Source organism: Serinus canaria, chromosome 3, assembly GCF_022539315.1.
Source record: "Serinus canaria isolate serCan28SL12 chromosome 3, serCan2020, whole genome shotgun sequence".
Lineage (NCBI taxonomy): Eukaryota > Metazoa > Chordata > Aves > Passeriformes > Fringillidae > Serinus > Serinus canaria.
Window position 1 is genome coordinate 7,063,554 of NC_066316.1, and position 20,848 is coordinate 7,084,401.

The following is a 20,848-nucleotide window of genomic DNA, read 5'->3' on the forward strand; positions in this document are numbered from 1 at the left end:
TGATATCCTAATTTTGTACTTTAACAGAATGGGTGGCACAGTGAACAAATATCTTTGAACAAATATCTTCCAAAGCCTCCAGAGATGGACTGTCATATCTGTTGGGAAAACTGCTGCAATGTCTTGTCAAGGCATTTCTGTAGAAGCAAAAACAGGCAAGAGTAAGAGGAAAATAACACAAGGTAAGACAGCCAGTCACCAGCCTTACAGACCCCAGAATTACTGTAATCTATGTTTCACTGAGCAAGAGACAACCCATATAAATCTTATTTGAGTCCTCCAAAACCTGGATGCCCAAAGATTTACCATCCCCTGCAAATCCAAACTCTCTGCCACATTCTCTCCACTTTCCATCTCCTTGTGCTAAATCACATCCAGAGTTTGCTTTCCAAATTAATGTGTGATCCGCGTAGGCAGAAAACGATGCTGTGTTCCCAGTCCATATTGGAGCAGTGCAGGAAAAGAGGCAAATGCCAGTGCAGAGCTGGGAGAAGAGGTGGGCAGCACTTGTCCCAGGGCTGCCTGCACCCTTGGGATCCTCCTCACCATCTGGCCAGGACTCTTCTTTCCAGCCCATGCAATGAAGGAGCATTTGGCAACAGAGTCAGAAGGGAAGTTTGTTTTCCTGCTTTTCCTGGCCCTGTTTGTGTTACCTGAGCTAATGGCTGGCAAGGAGGGGCTCTCTGGGGTACCCCAGGAGGCTGCAGAAATCCTGGCTTTGCTTTCTCAAACATGCAAACCATCTGTCAACAGCTCCCACGCTGGGAGCATGGGCAGGGGGATGCCTTGGAGCCTTTCAGTGCTCTTGTGTCCTGGCATGGCCCTCTGGAACAGAGATGTGCCCTTAGCCAGCCCTGCACCTGAGCTGGTCCCACGTGTGCACATCACATGGCCAGACTGGCTGCCAGGGGATGTGCAGGGGAGCCCAAGAGCCCTCCTGCAGCCAGGACCAGTCTGCCCAGTTCACTCCAGGCCCCTCTGGTGCCACTAGCACCATGGCCCTGCAGCTGCACTGAGGTCAGAGACCTGGAGGAGTTTTCTATAATTAGCAGCTGGATTTGGCCCATGGCCTGTTAACATGGCATACAATCCTGTTGGTTTCCACTCACAGGCCCTTTATTCTTATTCCTTTTTAGAGCTGTGAATTTGTTTGGTTTTCTCTCAAGTCTGTCCCTGACTAAGAGACCTCACTATAATAAACAGGGCAACCCCAGCGAGGGGGAGAAATGATGCATCTGACTCCATGGATATCAGAGGGCTAATTCATTACTTTATTAATATTACTCTATACTATATGATACTACATCTAAACTGAATCTGCACAAGCACCCAAGTGCCCAGAACCTTGTGACTGTCAGCTGACAGTCCTGACACACACCTGGATTCAATTGGTCAGTGAATCAAAACACTCACACCAGAATCCAATTATCAATTCCCTTCAGGTAAACAATCTTCCTCAATGCATTCCACTTGCTCCAAAACACAGGAGCAGTAAATGAGATAAGAATTGTTTTTTCTTTCTCTGAGGTTCAGAGAATGTGAGTCACAGAAATATCCTTGGGAAGCTGTGCCTTGCTTTTCTCTGTGAAGAGAAATGTGGCCACACCTAACAACATCAGTTCTTTGGCATTTTTGTGATGGGGTTAGTAAATCAACAAACTGTACAGCATTAGCTGCAGATTTAACCCCTCAGTGAGTCAATAAGTTCCCAGCTTCAGTGACTTCCATTTGGTGGAGTTGGAAAACTCTTGACGTTTTACACCAAGGGCTTAATTTGAAAAGGGATGAGAGGTCAGTTTCAATTACAACTTTAGGTTTAATAATAAGGGAATCACAACTTTAGGTTACCTGGAGACCAACCAGTATAAAATTGTCCTTGAAGGTGTATTTCTGTGTGAAGGTGAAAACAGGGGGTTCTTTACTTACTTCTTTTTTCTTTCTTCTTTTTTTTTTCTTCCTTCTTTCCTTACTTCCCTCTTTGCTCCTATTTACTTATCTCTCCAGTTAAACCACTACAGCACCTTCCCAGAGAGATACTGCTGGAGGTTAGGATAGGATTTTTCCTTTTTTTTTTTTTTCTTTCTCTCAGAGAGATTTCTCCCATTTGTTGCTGAAGAGATGGGAACAATATTTGAGAGAGACACAAGATGGGGGTAAGGGGTGCAGCTGGCTGCACTCTCTTGGCTGGGGGTTTTCTCTTGGGAAGGGCAGAGATACCTGAGATTTTTACAGGGGGGTGAGGGATTGGGCTCAGCATCTCCTGGCTGTTTCAAGAGCCTGCCTGTCGCTGCCCAGCCCCACTGGCTTTTTTCTGATGCTGCTTCTTCTTATTCCTTTTCACTTATCTTTGCCTGAAAGCCCCATAATTTCAAAGTTATAATAACTTGGAGGGAAGGGGATCACATTTTCCATTCCAAGGGAGCTTCCCACCTTCCCTGGCAGACACCTGGTCCTTTAAACTAGGACAGATACTTACCAAGAAATTTCTAGCAGAGGGCTCTGTGCAGCCCTAATAGCCACAGTCCAAGCCTTCATGCCTGGATAATAAATCACTTTGCTGATTTTCCAGAGTATCATCAAGGCAATCTCATTTAGCAGCCTTGTCAAAGGTAATTCAAAAGGCATAATAATTGTCAAAGGTCTTCAAAATGGTAGAGTGAAAATTATGATGTAGCTTTTGTCCTGCAGTGTGCAGGATCCCAGATAAGTGCTAATAAACAGGCCAAAATTTGCCTAGTAAAATCTCATCATACTTTTAAAGGCCAGATTACTCAATATGACTTTTAAATTCCACCCTTGATTTAATTCACAAAGAATTCACACAGAATGAAATACATGTTGCCAGTACACCCAGCAGAGTCCCAGTCCCCTAAAACCCTGTTCCACCACTACAAAAGAAGAGGGCTAGTGAAATTCCCCTGCATATGAAATGAGCTGTGCTGAGAGATGCCCTCAATTTGCTGATAGACTTGAAAATTTGAGCAATTCAGTAAATAATGTTATGCAAGTGTTAAGTTGTTTGTGATACTTTTGTTTTTCAAACAATCACTTGCTTTTGTTTTGTTTGTTTGGTCTGGGGTTGTTTTCCTTTTATTTTCTTGCAACTTTTTTTGCATACTTCCATTCTCCATTGCCTTTCCTACCAACACTGAGTACTCACCCAACAGCTACAGCCAGACTCTGGTATATAATTAAGATGTTAAGAGGTAACTTCATCTGAGCACATAAATCTGAGCACCTGCTTATGCAAGCAGGTGCCAGAATCAATACACTCAGGCAGCTTGGAAGCTTGTCCAAGGTTCTGATTTTACACATTGCTCAGCAACCTTTCTGTGCTGGAGCCCAGAGGGTGTCTGCTGCACCTCCTGGAAGCACTTGCTTCCACCTCCTGGAAGAACTGGCATGTTGTTTTATCCACACTGCATTAATGAACATTCCCAAGCTCAGAACAGACAGATCTGAACACAGCACAGACTGAGATGTGTATTTCATTGTTCACATTCTCCTATGCTGATCCTTCAGAGGGCTCTGCTGCCTCTGCATTGTCCAGCACTCTTCTCCTGTTGCTCAGCTACTAAAATAATGAGAATTGGAGGTGGTTATGGATGAAAATGTGCCATGGCTTGTTTTTTCAGCAGTAGAGCATTGCCTTCTCTCTTGTTGAACAAAATGAGAAAAACAGGTGATTTGATTTACACATCATTAGTTTCCATAGAACAATTCTTGAAGCTCTCATTATCAGTAGATTCATTTTGCACCTATTATCAGCATGCTACTCTGCTCCATGGAAAGGAATCATTTGCAACTCATACATCTCCAAGGTATTCACATTTGGGAAAAAAAAACCAACCATGATGCAGAAGTCCTGAAAATACACTGATTTCCCAGGGAGAACAACGACAACACCATTAACAATTTTCACCTGCTCATTTTTGAGATTCTGATTTCTGTTGTAATTCCCAATATCAAAAAATCAAGGACACCAATTTTTGCAGAACAAAACAACTAAAATGTGGTTTCAGTTGATGATCTCTGATCCATGTCTTTAAGGAAACAGAAAAACAGGAGATCAGAACAAGTTATCAGAAGATGATAACTACCATTTGTCATGTAATAAAGGATTTGCTTTCCCCTTAACTCTTCCCAGCACATTCTTATAAACCATCTGTAAAATAAGACTACAGACAGGAAGTAACTGAAAACTTACAAAGAACAAGAACAAGCCACCCAGACAAAACTCATGAGAAGATAGAAGAAGCTAGCAAAAGAAACTGAGAAGGACTTTGAAAGAGTCTGTAAACTTTTTTCTTAGACCTATTTCTTTTTCTGAGACCAGTTTCAAGAAGCAACCACCAAAGTACTGCCAAAACTCTGTGTGAGAGCAAAAGCTGTGCTGCATGCTCCAGTGTCAGCATAGCTTTGGAGAAAATTGTCAGTATTTATAAAGAAAACAAAATTGTAAAGAAGAAAAAAGATACAGGGTTTCCCATGCTGCCACCAGGTATTTTCAGCCAGTTGGATGAGCTCTTTTATGGATTTCACTGCACTGGACAGGTGGCATAAGGAAGTTATCTGTTTCCCACAAAATTCTTTTTCAGGTCACCATTCACTTTCCCAACCTCCTTCTTTCTCAAGTTGCAACAGGGGATGTCTAGATTAGATATTAAGAAATATTTCTTTGGTGAAAGGGAGTCTGGCATTGGGACAGGATGCCCAGAGAAATGGTGGAATAACCAGCCTTTGAAATGTTCAAATGTGTGGATGTGGCACTTGGGGACATGGTTTATTGTTGTCTCAGCAGTGCTGGGGTAATGGTTGGATTTGATGATCCTAGAGGCCTTTTCCAACCTTAATTGATCATATTTTATGGTATTTTTGTTCCTAATCAACTTTGTTTTCATTGTATTAGGAATACAAAGGTACATCCACAGCAGCATTCTGGTCTTCCACCAATAATAACAAAGCACTCTCTTCAAATAATAAAACAACAATTTAAAAAAGTGGCAGGACCCAGTATATTAAAAAAAAATTCACTTTACAGCTTTGCCAAGAAAATATATCTTTATCAGATTTTAAGCCTTCAACTGGTTCAGGGCCTGGTACAACTGCATAGACCTTAATTGCTCATGAAGCCTGTCCTGCAAAGGAATATCTTCTGTTTCCCATTACGAGGGTGGAAGCCAGAAAGTTTTTGCTCTTTAGCTTGTCAAATGTATTTTTTTTCCAGAATCTAATGAAACACAGAGAAAATAAACCCATGGATGAACATAAGAAACTTGTAAGTTAAAAATAATTTATTTTTTCCAATTTTGGGGCTTTGGTGAGCTGGGAGCATAGAAAATTTCAAGTTTTATCAGAGTCTAATACAAACCTATTTCTTTTTCCCACCTCCAGGAGCAAGGAGATTGCCAGGAGTAATTTATCAGCAGGGCTTTGAGCAGCAGCATATTCAGGGGAAAAGCACTTCCAGTTAAAGGAGAGCAGGGTCAAGACCAACTGCAAGCTTTTCCTCAAAGTCTTTTTGCATTTAATGCAGAAAAAAAAAAGAAAAAAAAAAAAAAAGCCAAGCACCAGTGTGCTTTTTAGTCTTTTTTGGTGCAATCCTATTGATGAAAAACTGCTGTTTGGTGACTTTAATGGAGGCATGATTTCAGTTGCATGGGTAACTGTGATAGCCCCATTATAGTAAAGCACTTAAAACACACACTTTGCCTGAAATATATATAGAACTGATACATAAGTTAGGTTTTCCTTAAAGACATTTCTCAATTACTGAGGCACTTGGAAAAAAAACCATCACCCATACCAGGCCTGAAAATAACTTTCACAATGTTGTTGAAAGTGTCAGTATGTTGAAAATAAAATTAATGGACAATTTTAGAGCTTGAGGATATCTACAGAGAAATGCAATTGGAACATCTTTTAAATGGCTAGCTATATGCATTTCAGCTTCTATTGAAAACTTCTCATGAAGTCTGAGTTTAAAGACTGTGGGTTATAAACAGCCATCATATTTTTTACTGGTGTAATTATTCCAAGATGCCTCCTAGCTTAGCCTGACCTTGCCATCATTGATTAAACTCTGGACACCACTGAAAGATAGGTAAGAAGGTGGGAAAAACTGGTAGCTGGGGGTTGTGGTCCTAACCTCATGCTTACATTCACAACTCTGTAGCTTTTAACTTGATGCCATTGTAAACAGAGTGCAAACGTGTTATTTGCAATGTACACATTTAACACTGCAGGTCAGATAAAGCAGACAACATAAATTAACCATCTTAGAGGCAAGTTTACACCACTGGAGCATCTGGTCCTGAATCAATTTGTACTGTTGGCAGGAATCCAGCACAAGTCTTCTTTTAAATTCAAGTGAAAAAAAAATAATATTCACATTTTTTACTTGACTTAACTCTTTATCATGGTGAGTTTTTCTTAAACAGGTTCTCCAAATCCAAAGTGACACAAAATACCTCTAGGAGTCGTGTTTGCTTTTGCCTTTTCATAACCAGCATTCACCATGGAGTGCCATGGAGTTCTGCTTGGCACACTGGTAGTTTTTCAGGAAAGGAAACTGCAGAAAATGGTTTTATCAGAGCAGCAGATAAAGCAGTTTACCCTTTTTTGGCCTGCTAGGTCCTTTCATTGAAGTGGCACACAGGAAATAATGCTCTACAGTTACACAAAATCCTTTTTCTGAAGACTCTGAGGCATTCATTCTTTATCATACCTCACTGCAATGAGGTAGGAAGGGGGACAGGCCAAGGGAGAAGGAGAAACAAAATAGTTACTGGCTTTGAAGTGAGATTCAGAGTCATTTATCTATCATCCCTAATTTCTGCCTCTGAAGCACTCATCTGGGCATCAGAGCAAGACAGCCACAGCACTTACCAGTCTTCCATCAACTTCTGCAACACCAAACTCCTGGGACTCAGCTCCCCACAGGAGCCCAGCAAGACCCAGCCTCCACCTCCTGATGTGGGAAGCACAAGCACAGCCTAATGGCAGAGTGAAGGAGGAAGGGAAGACACAGCCTTGTGGTCAGCAGGATGGAATGTGCCCAGAGGGCCCTGGAGAGGTGTGATAAAGGCACTGGGCAGAGCAGGGATCACGAGATCAGGTCCCTGTCAGTGACCAAGCACAGGCAGTTCATGCTCCAGTGCATGAAGGAGTCCAGAAATGTCCAGAACCCAGTGAAAAAAAAAATGTTTAGGAATCAGCAGGTGTGATCTGAATGCTTAGCTTCCCCATCAAGGGCAGTAAGATCCCCAAGTCAGTTAGAGTCAGATAAAGTCAGACATATTCAAAGGTAATAAATCCTACCCTGCTAGTAATAGGGCCTAGAAATTTTACCCTAACTTTTGTTTTCCCTAAAATAAATTACAATTATAAAAATACTCTCAAAATTTAAATCATCCATTCTATTTTTCTTTTTCTTTTAAAATTTTAATTAAAGATGCTTATTGTGGCAGGCTATGCTTAGTAATGGAACCCAGTTATCTTTATGCATCAGCATAGAATCACAGAAGGGCCTGGTTTGGAAAGGACCTTAGAAGTTCTCTAGTTCCAATGCCTCTGCCACAGCAGCAACACCTTCCTGGTGTTTCTCATCAGGTTTCTCACAGCCCCATCCAGCCTGGCCTTGAACACTCCAGTAAAGGGGCTGCCCACAGCTTCTCTGTGCAACTTGTGCTGTGCCTCACCACCCCTAGAGTGGAAGAATTTCTTCCCAATATCAAACAAAACCAGCTTAAGGCCATTCCCACTACTCCTGCATGCCCTTGTCTCTCTCCAGCCTCCCTGCAGGCTCCCTGTAGGTATGGGAGGGGTTCTAGAAAGTCTTCCCAGGCCACCAGATTTGTCAGGCATGATTTGTCTTTAGAGAAGGAATATTGGCAGTCACCAATTACCACATTATTTACTGAGCCTTAGCACAGTTCCCAAAAGGACCTGCTCCATAATCTTGCCAGCACTGAGGTAAGACTGACTGGCCTGTGGTTCCTTGGGTCTTCCTCTTTACCCTTTTTAAAAATGAGGGTTATGTTTCCCCTTCTCCAGTCAGGGGCAACTTCCCCAGAGTGCCATCACTTCTTAAATATGATGAATAGTGCCTTAGACACTTCCTTGGCCAGCTCCCTCAGGACCACTGATGTATCATATTAAGTGTGAAACTCTGCTGTTCCTATAATTTAGGTCATGAAATAAAAATGCCATCAGTGTTGTTACTTTGGGTTTTAATAATAATTTTCAATGACATGAAATAGTTTGATTACCACAACCTACCAGTGGTCAGCGATGTCAACTCAGAAAAAATGCTTCACACTCTGAACAAATGGCACACAAAACTTACCTTTCATTATGCATTTTAATAACTGGAAGAAATTCAATTCTGATTTTTATACAACCAATTATACATTAACATGTACACATCCTCAATTCCAGTCACAGTGTATACACAGTTTTGAATCTGCAGCAATATAAAATTAGTTCTACCTGTATATATATATATGTGCAAGTCTGAATAAATCCTGAGTCATTTTAAAGTACTATTATTTAAATCCTGTAAATTTCAACTGATGCAAATAAACCTCAGGCTTTACAATTATTGTGAAGAAGCTATTTAAAAAACAATATATAGCACTTTGCATCAGTTTTATGCATAGCTATGAGCTCTGTACAGTGCAGAGTTTCCATCTCCAGTCTGAATGATTACAAAATTTGAAAATATGCTGACCATGTTATTTGGTAACTATTGCTTCCTTTGCTTCTTTATTAATGGTGAATGATTTGTTCAGCCTCAAAACAACCAAGAGTGGAGGACTCTGACAAGGTTTAAATTATATTCTTCCTGCTGCATATATTTTTGTAAGCATTCAAGTTACCCAGGCCCTTTAATTCTTCTGAGAAAAACTATACAATTATACAGTCAATACTCAGTGTATCTAGAAGGGAAAGAAAACAAAACAACAGTGGAGCATGATCATTACCTTAAACATGACACTGTGCTATAAAGAAACCAAAGAGGAAGTGTTCTTTAAGGAACAGCTTGGACAGAAACCAAAAGGCCACTGGGAAAGCCTCTGTCAGCACGACTTGCTGCCATGGTAAACATGAGATGCTCTCCAATGGCCAGAACAAATGATCTGAGCACTGCTGCCAAGAAGGGGATCCAAGCTCATTACCAGAGTCAGAATCTTTGTACAGTATCAACAGAGCAACTTACACCAAAATGTCTGTACAGCCTGTGCCAGGAGAATGCAGGCACTGCCTTGGGAGCTGGTAAAGGACTCAGGGTAGCGTGGGGGCCTGGCTGTCTCCAGCTGGTGCTGTTTGGATGGTCCCAGGTATGGAGGAGACATATTTTTTTCTTTCTCTCATTCCTCTTGCACAAAAGTGAAGGCACCACTCCAACTATACTCCTCCAGCATAAGGATCCTGGCCCAGAACTTAGCTGGTCCCATGGCTGCTGTAGTCAAAAACGCCTTTCCTGAAGAAGGGTGAGAATTCACAGATGGTGTATTTTGACAAGGTTAGCCCCACTTTATCAATGTTCAGTGGAGATGATGGAGATTTCAGCATTGCAGAGAAAAAGCTCCTGAGGTATTTCTGTGGAATGAAATAGAAAATGTCATAAGGTTTACTTGATCAAATTTATTACAACCACTTTGAAAAATTAAATGAACAGCAAAAACCTCCAGAAATATTTCCATGGGATGTGAACAGTCCTTTCAATAACCATCAACATTTATAAAACAGTCTACTGAAATGTCTGTATTAAGCTCAGGAAAAGCAGAAAAGGAGTATTTTCCACTTCCTTCTTATGCCCAGCTTGGCAATTCTTTTATTCTGTGGTTGCATGATGGTTCCTAGTTTATTCTGCAGGCTAATACTATTGTCTAGCATTAGCAAACACAGCAGGTGCAAACCTCAGATCCATGCTGCAGGATATTTACCACATTTGGACACAAAAGGACTTTTAAAATCTTTCCCTCAAAAAGCTTCCAAAATCCTTGCATTGACTGGGGTTTGTTTTGATGATGGCTATCTGCAGAAAGATTTGCATGAATTCCATATTATGTCAGAACCTACCAGTATCTTTTCATTGAGTTCCCTCAAAATTTCCTTTCTGTTTTATTTTTTCTTTTAGGTCTTACTACTGAGAAGCACATGGGAGACACCTCCTTCCCTTCCCATAAGTTAATATTAAACAACCACTGTGCAAATTGCAGTCACATTTATACCTAGAGAAATTGGGGGATGTACATTAACACAGTTATTTTTCACAAACCTGAAAAAGCTTCCATCATATGTGGGTTCATTTGGATGCAACTTTCCAGGTATGTGTGACTTAATAACTTATATTTATAACTTTTGAACAAAACACTAAGTAAAAGGTTTGATAGATCAGATAGACACCACAAATGGATCCAGTGTCACCCAAACACCTGCAAGGGAAATCTCACCTGGAGCAGAGGGATAAACTCCTTTTCTGTACTACAGACTGACCACAAAAGAGATAACTTTCCAATCATTCACTGGTCTTGGATTCCATGGGAAATAGATTTGCAAGCCAGAGAAGCACATTCTCCTCTGAAGAACACAACATTTAGTTATTTGAATGCAGCAGCTTTGGGGTCATGGGAGTGGTTTGTTCAGGAAACTGTCCTAATTATTCACTCATTTCTCAATAATAATTCCTCCAAACTATAACAATCTGCTATCTTTTTAAGAAACCACCTGTTTCAATATTACAGGAAGAAGAAAAACAAAAAAAAAAGCAAACAAAAAAAGCAGCTGAGACAAAAACTGTTCTCTTAGCAGAAATGGTGAAACTTTCTATTTCATTCAGACCTGCCACAGGTTGTATTAATGTTCATGAAAAAAATTCATTACAAAAATGCCTTCAAGATGAACTGCAATAGACTAAGGAGTAATTTAAAGTGAAAAACAGAGAAACATTTTTCATAATTAGTTCTCAAAGGAGGGTTCTTTACAAAAAAATCCCAAACCAGTAATTCCTGAAGGATGAATATGGTAGAAAATGAAATGTAAAACATAGCATTCTGTTAGTGTTTTAGCACTGTGCTGAAAAGTTACTGCAATAATTCTAGTTTATGACTACCAAAGGCTCAAAGGTACCAAAATACCTCACTGGACACAGCAAAAGACCTACTGCATTCACCTTGGTATGTATGGCCAGATAATTGACTGTCATGGCTTTTCTTTAAAGCCATTACTCATTGTTTTGGCATGACAGCTCTAATGGCAAAGTAAAAAATCCCTCTGCTCTAAGCATACACTTATGTGACACACAAGGAACAGCAGGTACACTTCTTTTCCACATCTGTGCTCCAGAGTTGAGTGAATATCACAGATTCTTTGAACACAAAAATGATCCTTGGGAAAATGGCAACAAGCAGACACGAACAGATAATGATGGAATTAATTTTGTATGAAGGTTTCCTGCCATATGGCTTGACATTATGTGCTCTCCAACAACCACCTCTGAACAAATTAGCCATCTTATAAAAGCCAGATCTGCATTTAGCCTGTTTGCAATGCTGGTATGTTAATACAGCCCAGAGATGCTGTGCCCTTGACACAAAGAAGCTGTTGCTTCACTGAAATACAGGCTGCTCTGCCCAAAGATGCTGGCTGGGAGTGCTCCCCTGCAGTGAGGAAACAGTGACTGATGGCACAAGTGCTCACATCACAAGCACTCATCCAAGAGTTGTGGCAGGGCACTACAGGGGAAGGCTGCTCTGTCCTGTTGGCTGCAATGGACAGCCAAGTGGAAGAAAGTGACAGGAGAAAAAGAAGGAGCACAGCAACACCAAGTGCCATAAATGATGAAAAGTTCCTCAGAGATCCAGAAGAGGTTCAGCAGGGACTTTGTTGGAGCCCAGGAGGCCACTGCAGGCAGCTGGAGTAGGAGCAAGGCTGGATGAAAGGATCTCCTCTGTCAGCACTCAGTGGACAGGAGGAGAGCTGTTTCCATCTCTTCTGTATTAAAACCCATTTCCAGCAGCACATACAATTTTTTTTTTATTTACAGAACTCTTTTGATGTGTCCTTGAAAAAAAATTTCTTAGCAGAGACTGGCAAGCTCAGGATACCTTCACAGGTCCAAATTTTATACATATTAATGATGTGATTTCTTACTGATAGCAACATTGTCCCTGGCATGCAAATCACTGTTTAATAGCTACTAGGTTTATATGATTATCTAGGAAAGAAAAAACTAGTTAACTGCCAAAATATTCCACCATGCTCAGTTTTATTACTCATTTTTGTTTGTTAGACTCTGGCCATTTGTTCTGGATTATTTAGTCTGGTAATCAGTGCTCTTCCAAATGCACTTTGGAGTTTCATTTCACTAATAGCATTTGACCTGCTATGCTGCTGGTTTGCTGGAAAAAATCCTAATGATACATTTGTAAACAGCTTGGTGTGAGGGCACAAGACCCTGGCACTGGAACAGAGAGGTAAAATGGGCAGCTCATGCATCAGTCATGTTGGTTGTTCTGGCTGAACACTCTCAGCAACACCAGCTTAGAGAAAGGAATACTCTGCATGTACAAAACAAGAATAGAAAGCTGTCACTGTCATATTTTCTGAAAAATCCCTTCACCAGGATTTCTTCTCCTGGGAAGCTGAGAAGCCTTGGAGAAAAAAAGAAAATCCCAATCAGGGTCAAGCTGTGTTGGGACTCTGGAAGCAGTCATGAGTTTTCATGATCATTCTTGGTAACCTTCTGTCTGTTTCCTTTCTCTATTCTTTAGTATAGTTTTAGTATAGCATTCTTTTATATAATATAATATAGATCATATACTAATAAATTGGCCTTCTAAGAACATGCAGTCAGTTTCTCAATTCCTCCTTCCTCCTGGGGACCCTGAAAATGCCACAGAAAGCCAGGTTAAAAACTCATCCAAAAGGAAAAGCAGTGTGTTTGCCCTCTCTGAAGGCAATACAACCTTCAAGCCCTCTAACTTCAAATTTATGACAGTTGTACCTGCAAGTTTTAACTCTGCAAATGAAACTTAGCTGGAGAAAGTGGTATGAGACCCCAAGGCTTTTCTTTCTTTACCTAGTCTGAGCAGATTTTCCTCCCTTTTAATTATGGGAATAGCAGAATGGAAAGCATTTTAAAAGCTTATTAAAAATCATTTTAATAGGGTTCACCTTTTTAGCAATAGGCCACTGCTCATCTTGTGCTCAATTCATCAGCACAACAAAGTCATTCTAACAATTTTTGCACTACTTTGTGATGTGGGGACTTCATAATTTTATACATTTTAATGTAAAGCCATAACTTAATTTAAAGTTATTAAAGTTACTACAATCAAAAAGCTTTCTGAAATGTGAAAGTCTTCTTATCATCCTTTCAATTGTGGCATATTAAAGAGGAATTCAGTTCAGTGACATTGTTCTCCTAATCCATTACTAACAGTGATAGCCTCAGAGACCAATAGCAGAGCTTAGCAAGAATTGGATTTTTTCATTAAAATTTGGTGTGTTTAAAAACTCATCTACTCTGGTACTTTCAGAAAGTAAAAACACTTCAAGCTTTTGCTTTCATACTTCTATTTCTAGTAATTTCCTAAAAAAAAACCAAAAAAACAGTGCTTAAAATACTTTAGAAGATACATTTTAAAACTGGCATTAAAATTACCACCTGCTAATATATGCCAGAGCTGAAAGCACTAGGAAAGTTTAATAAGATAAATCTTACAAGGCTTTGGGGACTTTTTTTAGACAAGAGCTCCTTTTCTGTGAAACAATACCACCCTTTCAAGACCTACATGTCAACTGGACAGTCAAAAGCTTTACCACAAGGTCACAGAAGATCTCTGGTGACAAGGGCAGGACTTGCTCATGTAATTTCTAACACAGGCTCCTCTCTCCCTTTAGTTTAGATGCTAGTTCCTCCCTGCACCAATCACATAATTATTCTGTTGACTAGTGCTAAGTGCTGCAGGCTTTAAATCAGATTTTAATTTGAATTATCCATAGAGTAAAGCATACACAGGTATCACAGCTCTTTCTACAGGATACAAATCTGATTACCAAAAACCCCCAAAGCCAGACAGACTGAAGCACATTCCCTCAGCCTAAAAAACCCCATTATGTTGTAATTAGGTATTTGCACAGTCAGCTCTTCCCAAGACTCTACTCCAAAGCAAGCAGACAGGCACATGATTTGCTTCCAATCTGTGATCACAGAAACAAGGATCTGTTTAAAAGACAAGGCATGCAAAGGGAGCCTCCAAGTAGTTTCAAGTCCATTTCTGGATTTATTAAATTTGAGCAAGCAGAGAAAGAATTTGCAGTTAGCAAGACTATAGAATATGAGGTACCATTGCTTTGGAGGACAGCAATCCAAAATTATGGGGGATTGTACCAGATTACAACTAACACCTTCACCTCCACCAGTTTCAAAATCAGATCAATTCTCCCCTCACCAGATATAACTTGCTCAGAAACATTTTGGTCTTTTGTGGGATTTTTCTTTTTCTAATAAAGAAAACATGAAGCTTCAATTCTTTTTCCCCAACACCTTGACATATATTACAAGATATTATAAAGCAGATTTGAGTAAAGTAGGTGAGCAGAACAGCATGTGATATTCAATATCACAAGTGATATTTCAGGGCCCCTCAGGATGTACCTAATGTCACCTGTGGATCTGAACACATTTATCTCCTACACATATCATTAGGTCATTCTGTGTGGTTGTGATTTCAGAGCAATGGTGAAAAGACTTTCTGCTTGGGACACTACCTGGTGCCTGAAGGATCTTATTTCTGTGGAAAAACTTGGTATGAGATGTTGGTAATTATGATGGGATCACCTGGCCCATCATCTTCTGCTGAAAGACCAGATGGCTGGGCTCTCCTTATAAAAAACCCTGCAAAATTACACACTGCCAAACCTCTGCAAAGGTTCCTTGAGGAGCCAAATTTGACAACTGCCCCAAAATGTGACTGTCCCCGGTGCCAGAGACCTTGCAGACAATTTGTGTATGCACATTTTAGGAGAATAAAGACAGGACCACATGTCTGAAAATGGCAAATCACCACTACAATTATCACATTGATGCTGGCTATTTTTTTGCCTTTTTTCTTTTATATATTCTCTGTACTTTTACACATTTATTTGTAGCTTTGCAGCCTATTATTGCATTCACAGCTAGTTTTCCCAACCCTAATAGGCAGAAAGACAAAAAACATTCCAAAGCCTCTATCCTATCTTGGTTCTCCTTAGGAACCAAGGCCAAGAAACAACTCTTTGGGACATATTTTTCATAAACTAGTTCAGTTTGCATCTAAGGGGGGAGGATTTAGAAGAGGCTTTAACTGGAGGGAACTGCACCACCACTTAGTTAACAGCAGAGATTCCAGTAACTGAGCTGGCTCTGCCCAATCCAAACCCCTGTGTACAGCAGACAGACAAAGTCCCTGTTGTGCATATGAAATTATGTTAGGAAAGACTGTTTGGATTCATTCTGCCTTGAGCAAAGGCAAGCCTATCTGTGGGATTGTTTTTGCTCAAGGACCTGGTTACACTTGCTGGGTTAAGCAGAGGGATGGGGAAACATGTTGTGCACCTCAGAGGGGATTGAACTATGGGTGAGAACAGCCTGGAAGGTTGGAATGTACCACTGGCTGCTGAATGTCACTGCCACAGCATATTTTCATTTCCATGGACTTGTCCAGTCATATCAGTCATGGACCAAATGAACCCTGTCCATATCTGGGGAATGGTCAGTGACCACTGAAATTGTATTTGTACATAGTTATATGTAGCTATGTATGGATATGTTCTATGTGTAGACATGTTTACAGTTGAAATGTATTAATTTGGGCATTAATCAGATGATATGGGACAAGGGGTGGAATGTCCTGGGGTAATCCATAATGTTATTGTATTCCATATCCATCTGTGCCCCTCAATATTGCTACTGTATCAGAAGACTACCAAAATGAGAACCTTGTGTGTGGAGGGGTCGTTATTGTGGGTGCTTTTCAAACTGGCACTCTCAGGCAGCTTCCAGCTTTTTTTGCTTTGTAGGTTACCTGGTCTTTGTTTAGGCAATGGCTTTCCTTCCCTTTTTGGGTTCTCTTTTCATTTTTTTTTACCTCAGCTCAGAAAGTTTGGAGTTTTGAGCTGCCTTGGGGCAAATTCCACAGGCACCCTCCATATAACACTCCTTTGGGCATGTTTAGAGGTTCCTAAATGACTTTGGAACTAAGCAGGTAAGAATCAAGCTTCTTTAAGCAGCTAAATTGCATTAAAAATACTGGGATTAGATTTTTAGCCTCTTGAGAAAGTCTCTTATGTTTTTCATGCACAGCATAATGCAGATTCCTTGACTCAGAGTTAGTTTCCTCCAGAGTTGTACAGGTGAAGCAGATTTTACCTCTACATCTGCAGAAGTGCTTGAGTGACACTAAAATTTAATTTTACCCAAGGTGGTGCTGAAATTTACTCAAATTCATACACCTTTTTGAATTTTCTTAATGTGCAAGCATTCTGAGAGATGCCAGTTATGATTCCAGGTGAAACTGCTCTCTTGGGCTTTCAAAACCCAAACTATTCATTATAGCTGTTTGGAACATTTTTCTGTGCAAGTCTAATGGCATGAGCACATTATGCTGAATTACTATTATGCCACATCAATTGAATCAACTTCTTAAGTCAGTCTACATCCCAAATTAAAATCTTATTCTGCCTATAATTTGTTTAAAATCCACAGGACTTCTTATTTCTTACAATGTCTGCATGGTAAAAGCTTACATTTATTTGCTTTAGGCAGCTCTAATGAAAACTGAATTGTAGGCTGGCAGGGAAGCAAATAAAAAGGCAGCAAGGGCTATGATTTACAGGTGCTCTGTCAGTGTGAGCCTTCTTTGGAAAGTGAATGACCATTCTGAAAAGGAGCAAAACAGACCTGACTAGTGAAGGAAACCAATCTCTTCTCTAGAGCACAAGTCAGAACAAGTCCTGTCAAAATTTATTTAGAAAGAACAACAGGACTGAGTTTAGCATGCATCTCTGGGCCACCAGTGTGTGACAGTGTGTCATCTGCTGGAGTGGGCTTGGCAAACACCAACCAAACAACCTGACATGCATCACCCCCTGCTGCCTCTGGAGAAATGCCAGGCTGGAGGGTAACTGATACTCTTGCTTTGGAGAGGGGTAGTACCAGATTCAGCCCAGTGTCCTTGGCTGACCACTCCCTTTTATTCATCTGCCCACATCTGTATGTGCAGAGCCATTAATGGAGATTGTGATGAAGGTACACAACTTCAAAACTTGTTTTGTAAGAGAATATTGAGAAATTTAGTCCATCCTGACAGAAAACACATTAGGATGTGGAGCTGAACTGGAGCTCAAACTATATGCTGCCCCACTTTCCAAACTTACTAAATCATGATAAACATACCTCCTTATTTTCTGATACTCTGAAATATCTAAAAAGGAAAGGGAAAAATAAAAAGGCCTTTAAATTGCAAATCCTATTTAATTATTGGGTTGTAATGGAGATAAATATTTGATCACAAAAGATAATTTTTGAGGTAGGGACCTGAAGCTATTCACCTAAAGAAAGAAAGACCAAAATTCTTCTAAAGAGAGAAGATGTATATTATGCCAAGTTACCTCTAGTAAACTCTGCAGAGCAAGGCTTCAGACCTGATTTTGATTGAGGCCCAGAGTTTGAGCAAATGAGACCACCCTTTCCATTCCTTCTGCATTCAGTAGCATGTCAAACCAGAGCTAAAAATTAACTCATCCAGAAAATAACCTCAGGCTATTGTTCCTTCTAAATGACCATCTTTTTCATGTGTCTTGATTACAAGAATAATATCTTGCATTGTTGTGGGCTAGCTGAAGGTCTACAGTATTTAATCAAAGCAACATTTTATTGGTATGGGATCAACAGCTGACCTATGCAAAGTTCTGCTTCTTTGCATCTAGTGACTGTAACCAATAAGTAAAATTAATTTTATTTATTCATTTCTTGAACCCAATAGGGTCACACACAAGAAGCAGAGCCACCCAAAAAAAAAAAAAAAAAAAGGTTAAATGCTTTGAGAACTGCTGCTACTCCTCTTCGAGGGTTGATGCTTCAAAACCAGAAAAGCCATGTGCCTTGGGCTGCCCTAATGTTGTGGTGACAGATGGGAAGCTGGCATGTGAACTTGTTCTCAGATGGCTAAGTGCAAAGTCTGTCTGCCAGCAAGACTTCAGTGCTGTTGCTGAAAAGCAGTTCTTTTTGTTCTTAAAGTTTGCAGTGGTTACTAGAGGATATGAAAGGCACCTGGTGCAGACTGACTATACCTAAATTAGAAAATGATCTATGACATGGATTTCATGTAACTGATATTCACAATAAGGCCCAGCCACACAGGCTCTCCTCTTGGCTTTGTGGATGCATCTGTGTTCTTTCCTTCCCTGATCCCACTGCATCCCTATTCCTCTAGTGGGAAATTAAAGCCATCACTCCAAGATATTGCATTCTGTAGCTCAGACTATGGGGATGAAACAATCCCCTCTAGGATATCAAACACCAACATTACAGTGGTTTGCTTTTGCACCAGCAGTGCTACTGGAGTGCATCCATATCTGTGAAAAAAGAGAAGAGTTTCCTTTTATTTTCCAGTAAGTACCAAGTTGTATTCTGAATGGGGTCTGAAGGTCATCTTACCTAAAATCTGCTAAGAACAGTAATTACCACCACACTGTCAGAGGCAAACATTCACTCTTCAAGAGCCAGGCTGGTGAGTAAAGCTCCTTTCAGAAAGCTTTGGCATTAGGGATGTTGTAAGCTGATGCCTGTGTCCAATAATTTCCTTTTAGTAATCACTTTGAACAAACATGTATACAGTAGCTTTGTGACTAGTGTCATTCAGGGGAAAAAAAATCAAACAGAAATGGAAATTCTAACCCCACCTGAGAGGATTTTTGCAATACAGACATCAATTCACCTACAGCTAGCACAGGTTCTCTCAGTTAAATACATTTAGGAATGGGGCAGTGAAACAAAGACTTCTGGGGAGCACTAATAAAATTCATACTGAATATTCAGGTGATGAATAATCTAAAATCACAGTAAAATGTTTCTGTCCTCATGACTTCAAGGAAAACCTCAATGTCTGAGGCAGATTCAAACATTCTGTTTATTCAAATTTGTTGACAATTATTTTGAGGGTTTTTTCTTCTCAGATGTTTCTATTGCTGGCTTCCATTGAGGTATTAATTCAAAAACTAATAAGACACTTAAATAACCATGATCAATCCAAGTTCAAGAAAAAGGTGTTATTTCCATTATTTCACCTTTTCCTAAAGAACCAGATTCCTGGAGCCATCTCAGCAAAATGTTACTTTTAAAGGGGAAACAGGACATGGCTAAATTTAGAACCTTATTTTAAAAAAACCCCTAGAAATCATCACCTCCAAAGGAACTCTAGTGAAAATACAAACTAAAAACTAAACAAAGAATTTGACTTCTAAGTTAATCTAATTTTGGAAGGTTAATTTTGGCTGAAGGTAACAGCAATATTTCAGCCAGTTCAGTGTCTACAATACTTTCCCCAGACAGTTTTACAGATTGGGCAGCAAAATTGAATTATGAAGCTCATTCAAGATTTATTTCTGCCTCCTGCATTAACACCTATCATTGAAATCCTCACTGGCAGACATCAGGAAGTGAGGAGGACAATTATATTATTAATTTTAAATAAATTGAGCATGTCTATCTTTTAAAGAGGTTCAAAGTGCCAAGAAAAAAGAAGAGAGCAGAGGCAATGCCAGGAAGATGTATATGCTTCTACAGAGCTCAACACAGGCTCACATTACCATACTGTTAATAAAAGGCTGACTTTTATTCCCTGAGCTCTGTAAGTGCAGCAAAAGACAACACATGACTCCTACTGAGTGCTGAGCTTTATTTCTAGATCACAGATCACAGGATATTCTGAACTGGAAGTGATCCACAAGGATCAAGTCCAACTCTTTATGGAATGGCCAGTCTGGGGATGGAAGCCACAACCTTGGTGTCACCAGCACCACACTCTAACCAGCTGCTGATCCCTAAAACCCCACCAGAGATTTTGCTTGTTTCTCCCTTTGCTGTCTGCAAACCAACCTGGGGAAATGCAGCCCTGAGAGCAGGAAAGAGGAAACAGGGAACAGAGACAAGGAGACAGTCTGAGCCTTGGGACAGTTTTTGTTTTCCTGTAAGCAACAAACAACCTGTTTGGATTTTGTTGGCATAAAAGTTGGTTTTTGCTGAACACACTGGTAACAGCAAGGGTAAGAAAGAAAGTCCATGAATGCAAGGCTTCTGACAAAGAGTCATGAAACACACCTCAATCTGCTATGTCAGCTTAGACTCCTGCCCAGTTTCTCTGGCTGCACAATTGGAAAACAGGGTTAAAAATAATCTTCATTACTACAGCAAAGCTTCAGTCTAAGAGAAGGAGAAAAAAGAATAGTCAGGGGAATGGTATGATACAGAAAGACAGTATCCACAGAAGCTGGGATTTCAGGAAAATTTCTTTTTAGTGTCATCCACAGGCCTAGCAACTCACCAAGGGATTAAAGATACTTTGCAGTTAAAACAGGAATAGATACATTCACTGACTTAAGTATTTCTTGTGGCAAGTTCTTCCTTCCTTAAAAGAAATACAAAAAAAATGAATATACATCACCTGAATTCACTTGAAAAAAGGACCCTATACTCTTACCTACTGATTTCTGTTTGCAAGAAAGGACAGATACACAATAACTTCTGTCCATGAACTTTACTCAGAAGAATTCTTGGTCGTGTCACTTAAGGCAGATT

At 40.1% G+C, this 20,848-nt stretch overlaps 1 protein-coding gene across 3 annotated transcripts in view; it reads right to left on the reverse strand.

The window, feature by feature from the left end:
• Positions 1-8,348: 8,348 nt before the first annotated feature.
• KIF16B (kinesin family member 16B) overlaps positions 8,349-20,848 on the reverse strand; it is a 134,127-nt gene continuing 121,627 nt past the window's right edge. For all 3 annotated transcript variants that reach the window (XM_050972409.1, XM_050972408.1, XM_050972407.1), the window contains one exon: positions 8,349-9,603. In XM_050972409.1, the coding sequence (XP_050828366.1) occupies positions 9,445-9,603 (159 nt within the window). In that variant the 3' untranslated portion in view covers positions 8,349-9,444. The remainder of the gene's footprint in view (positions 9,604-20,848) is intronic.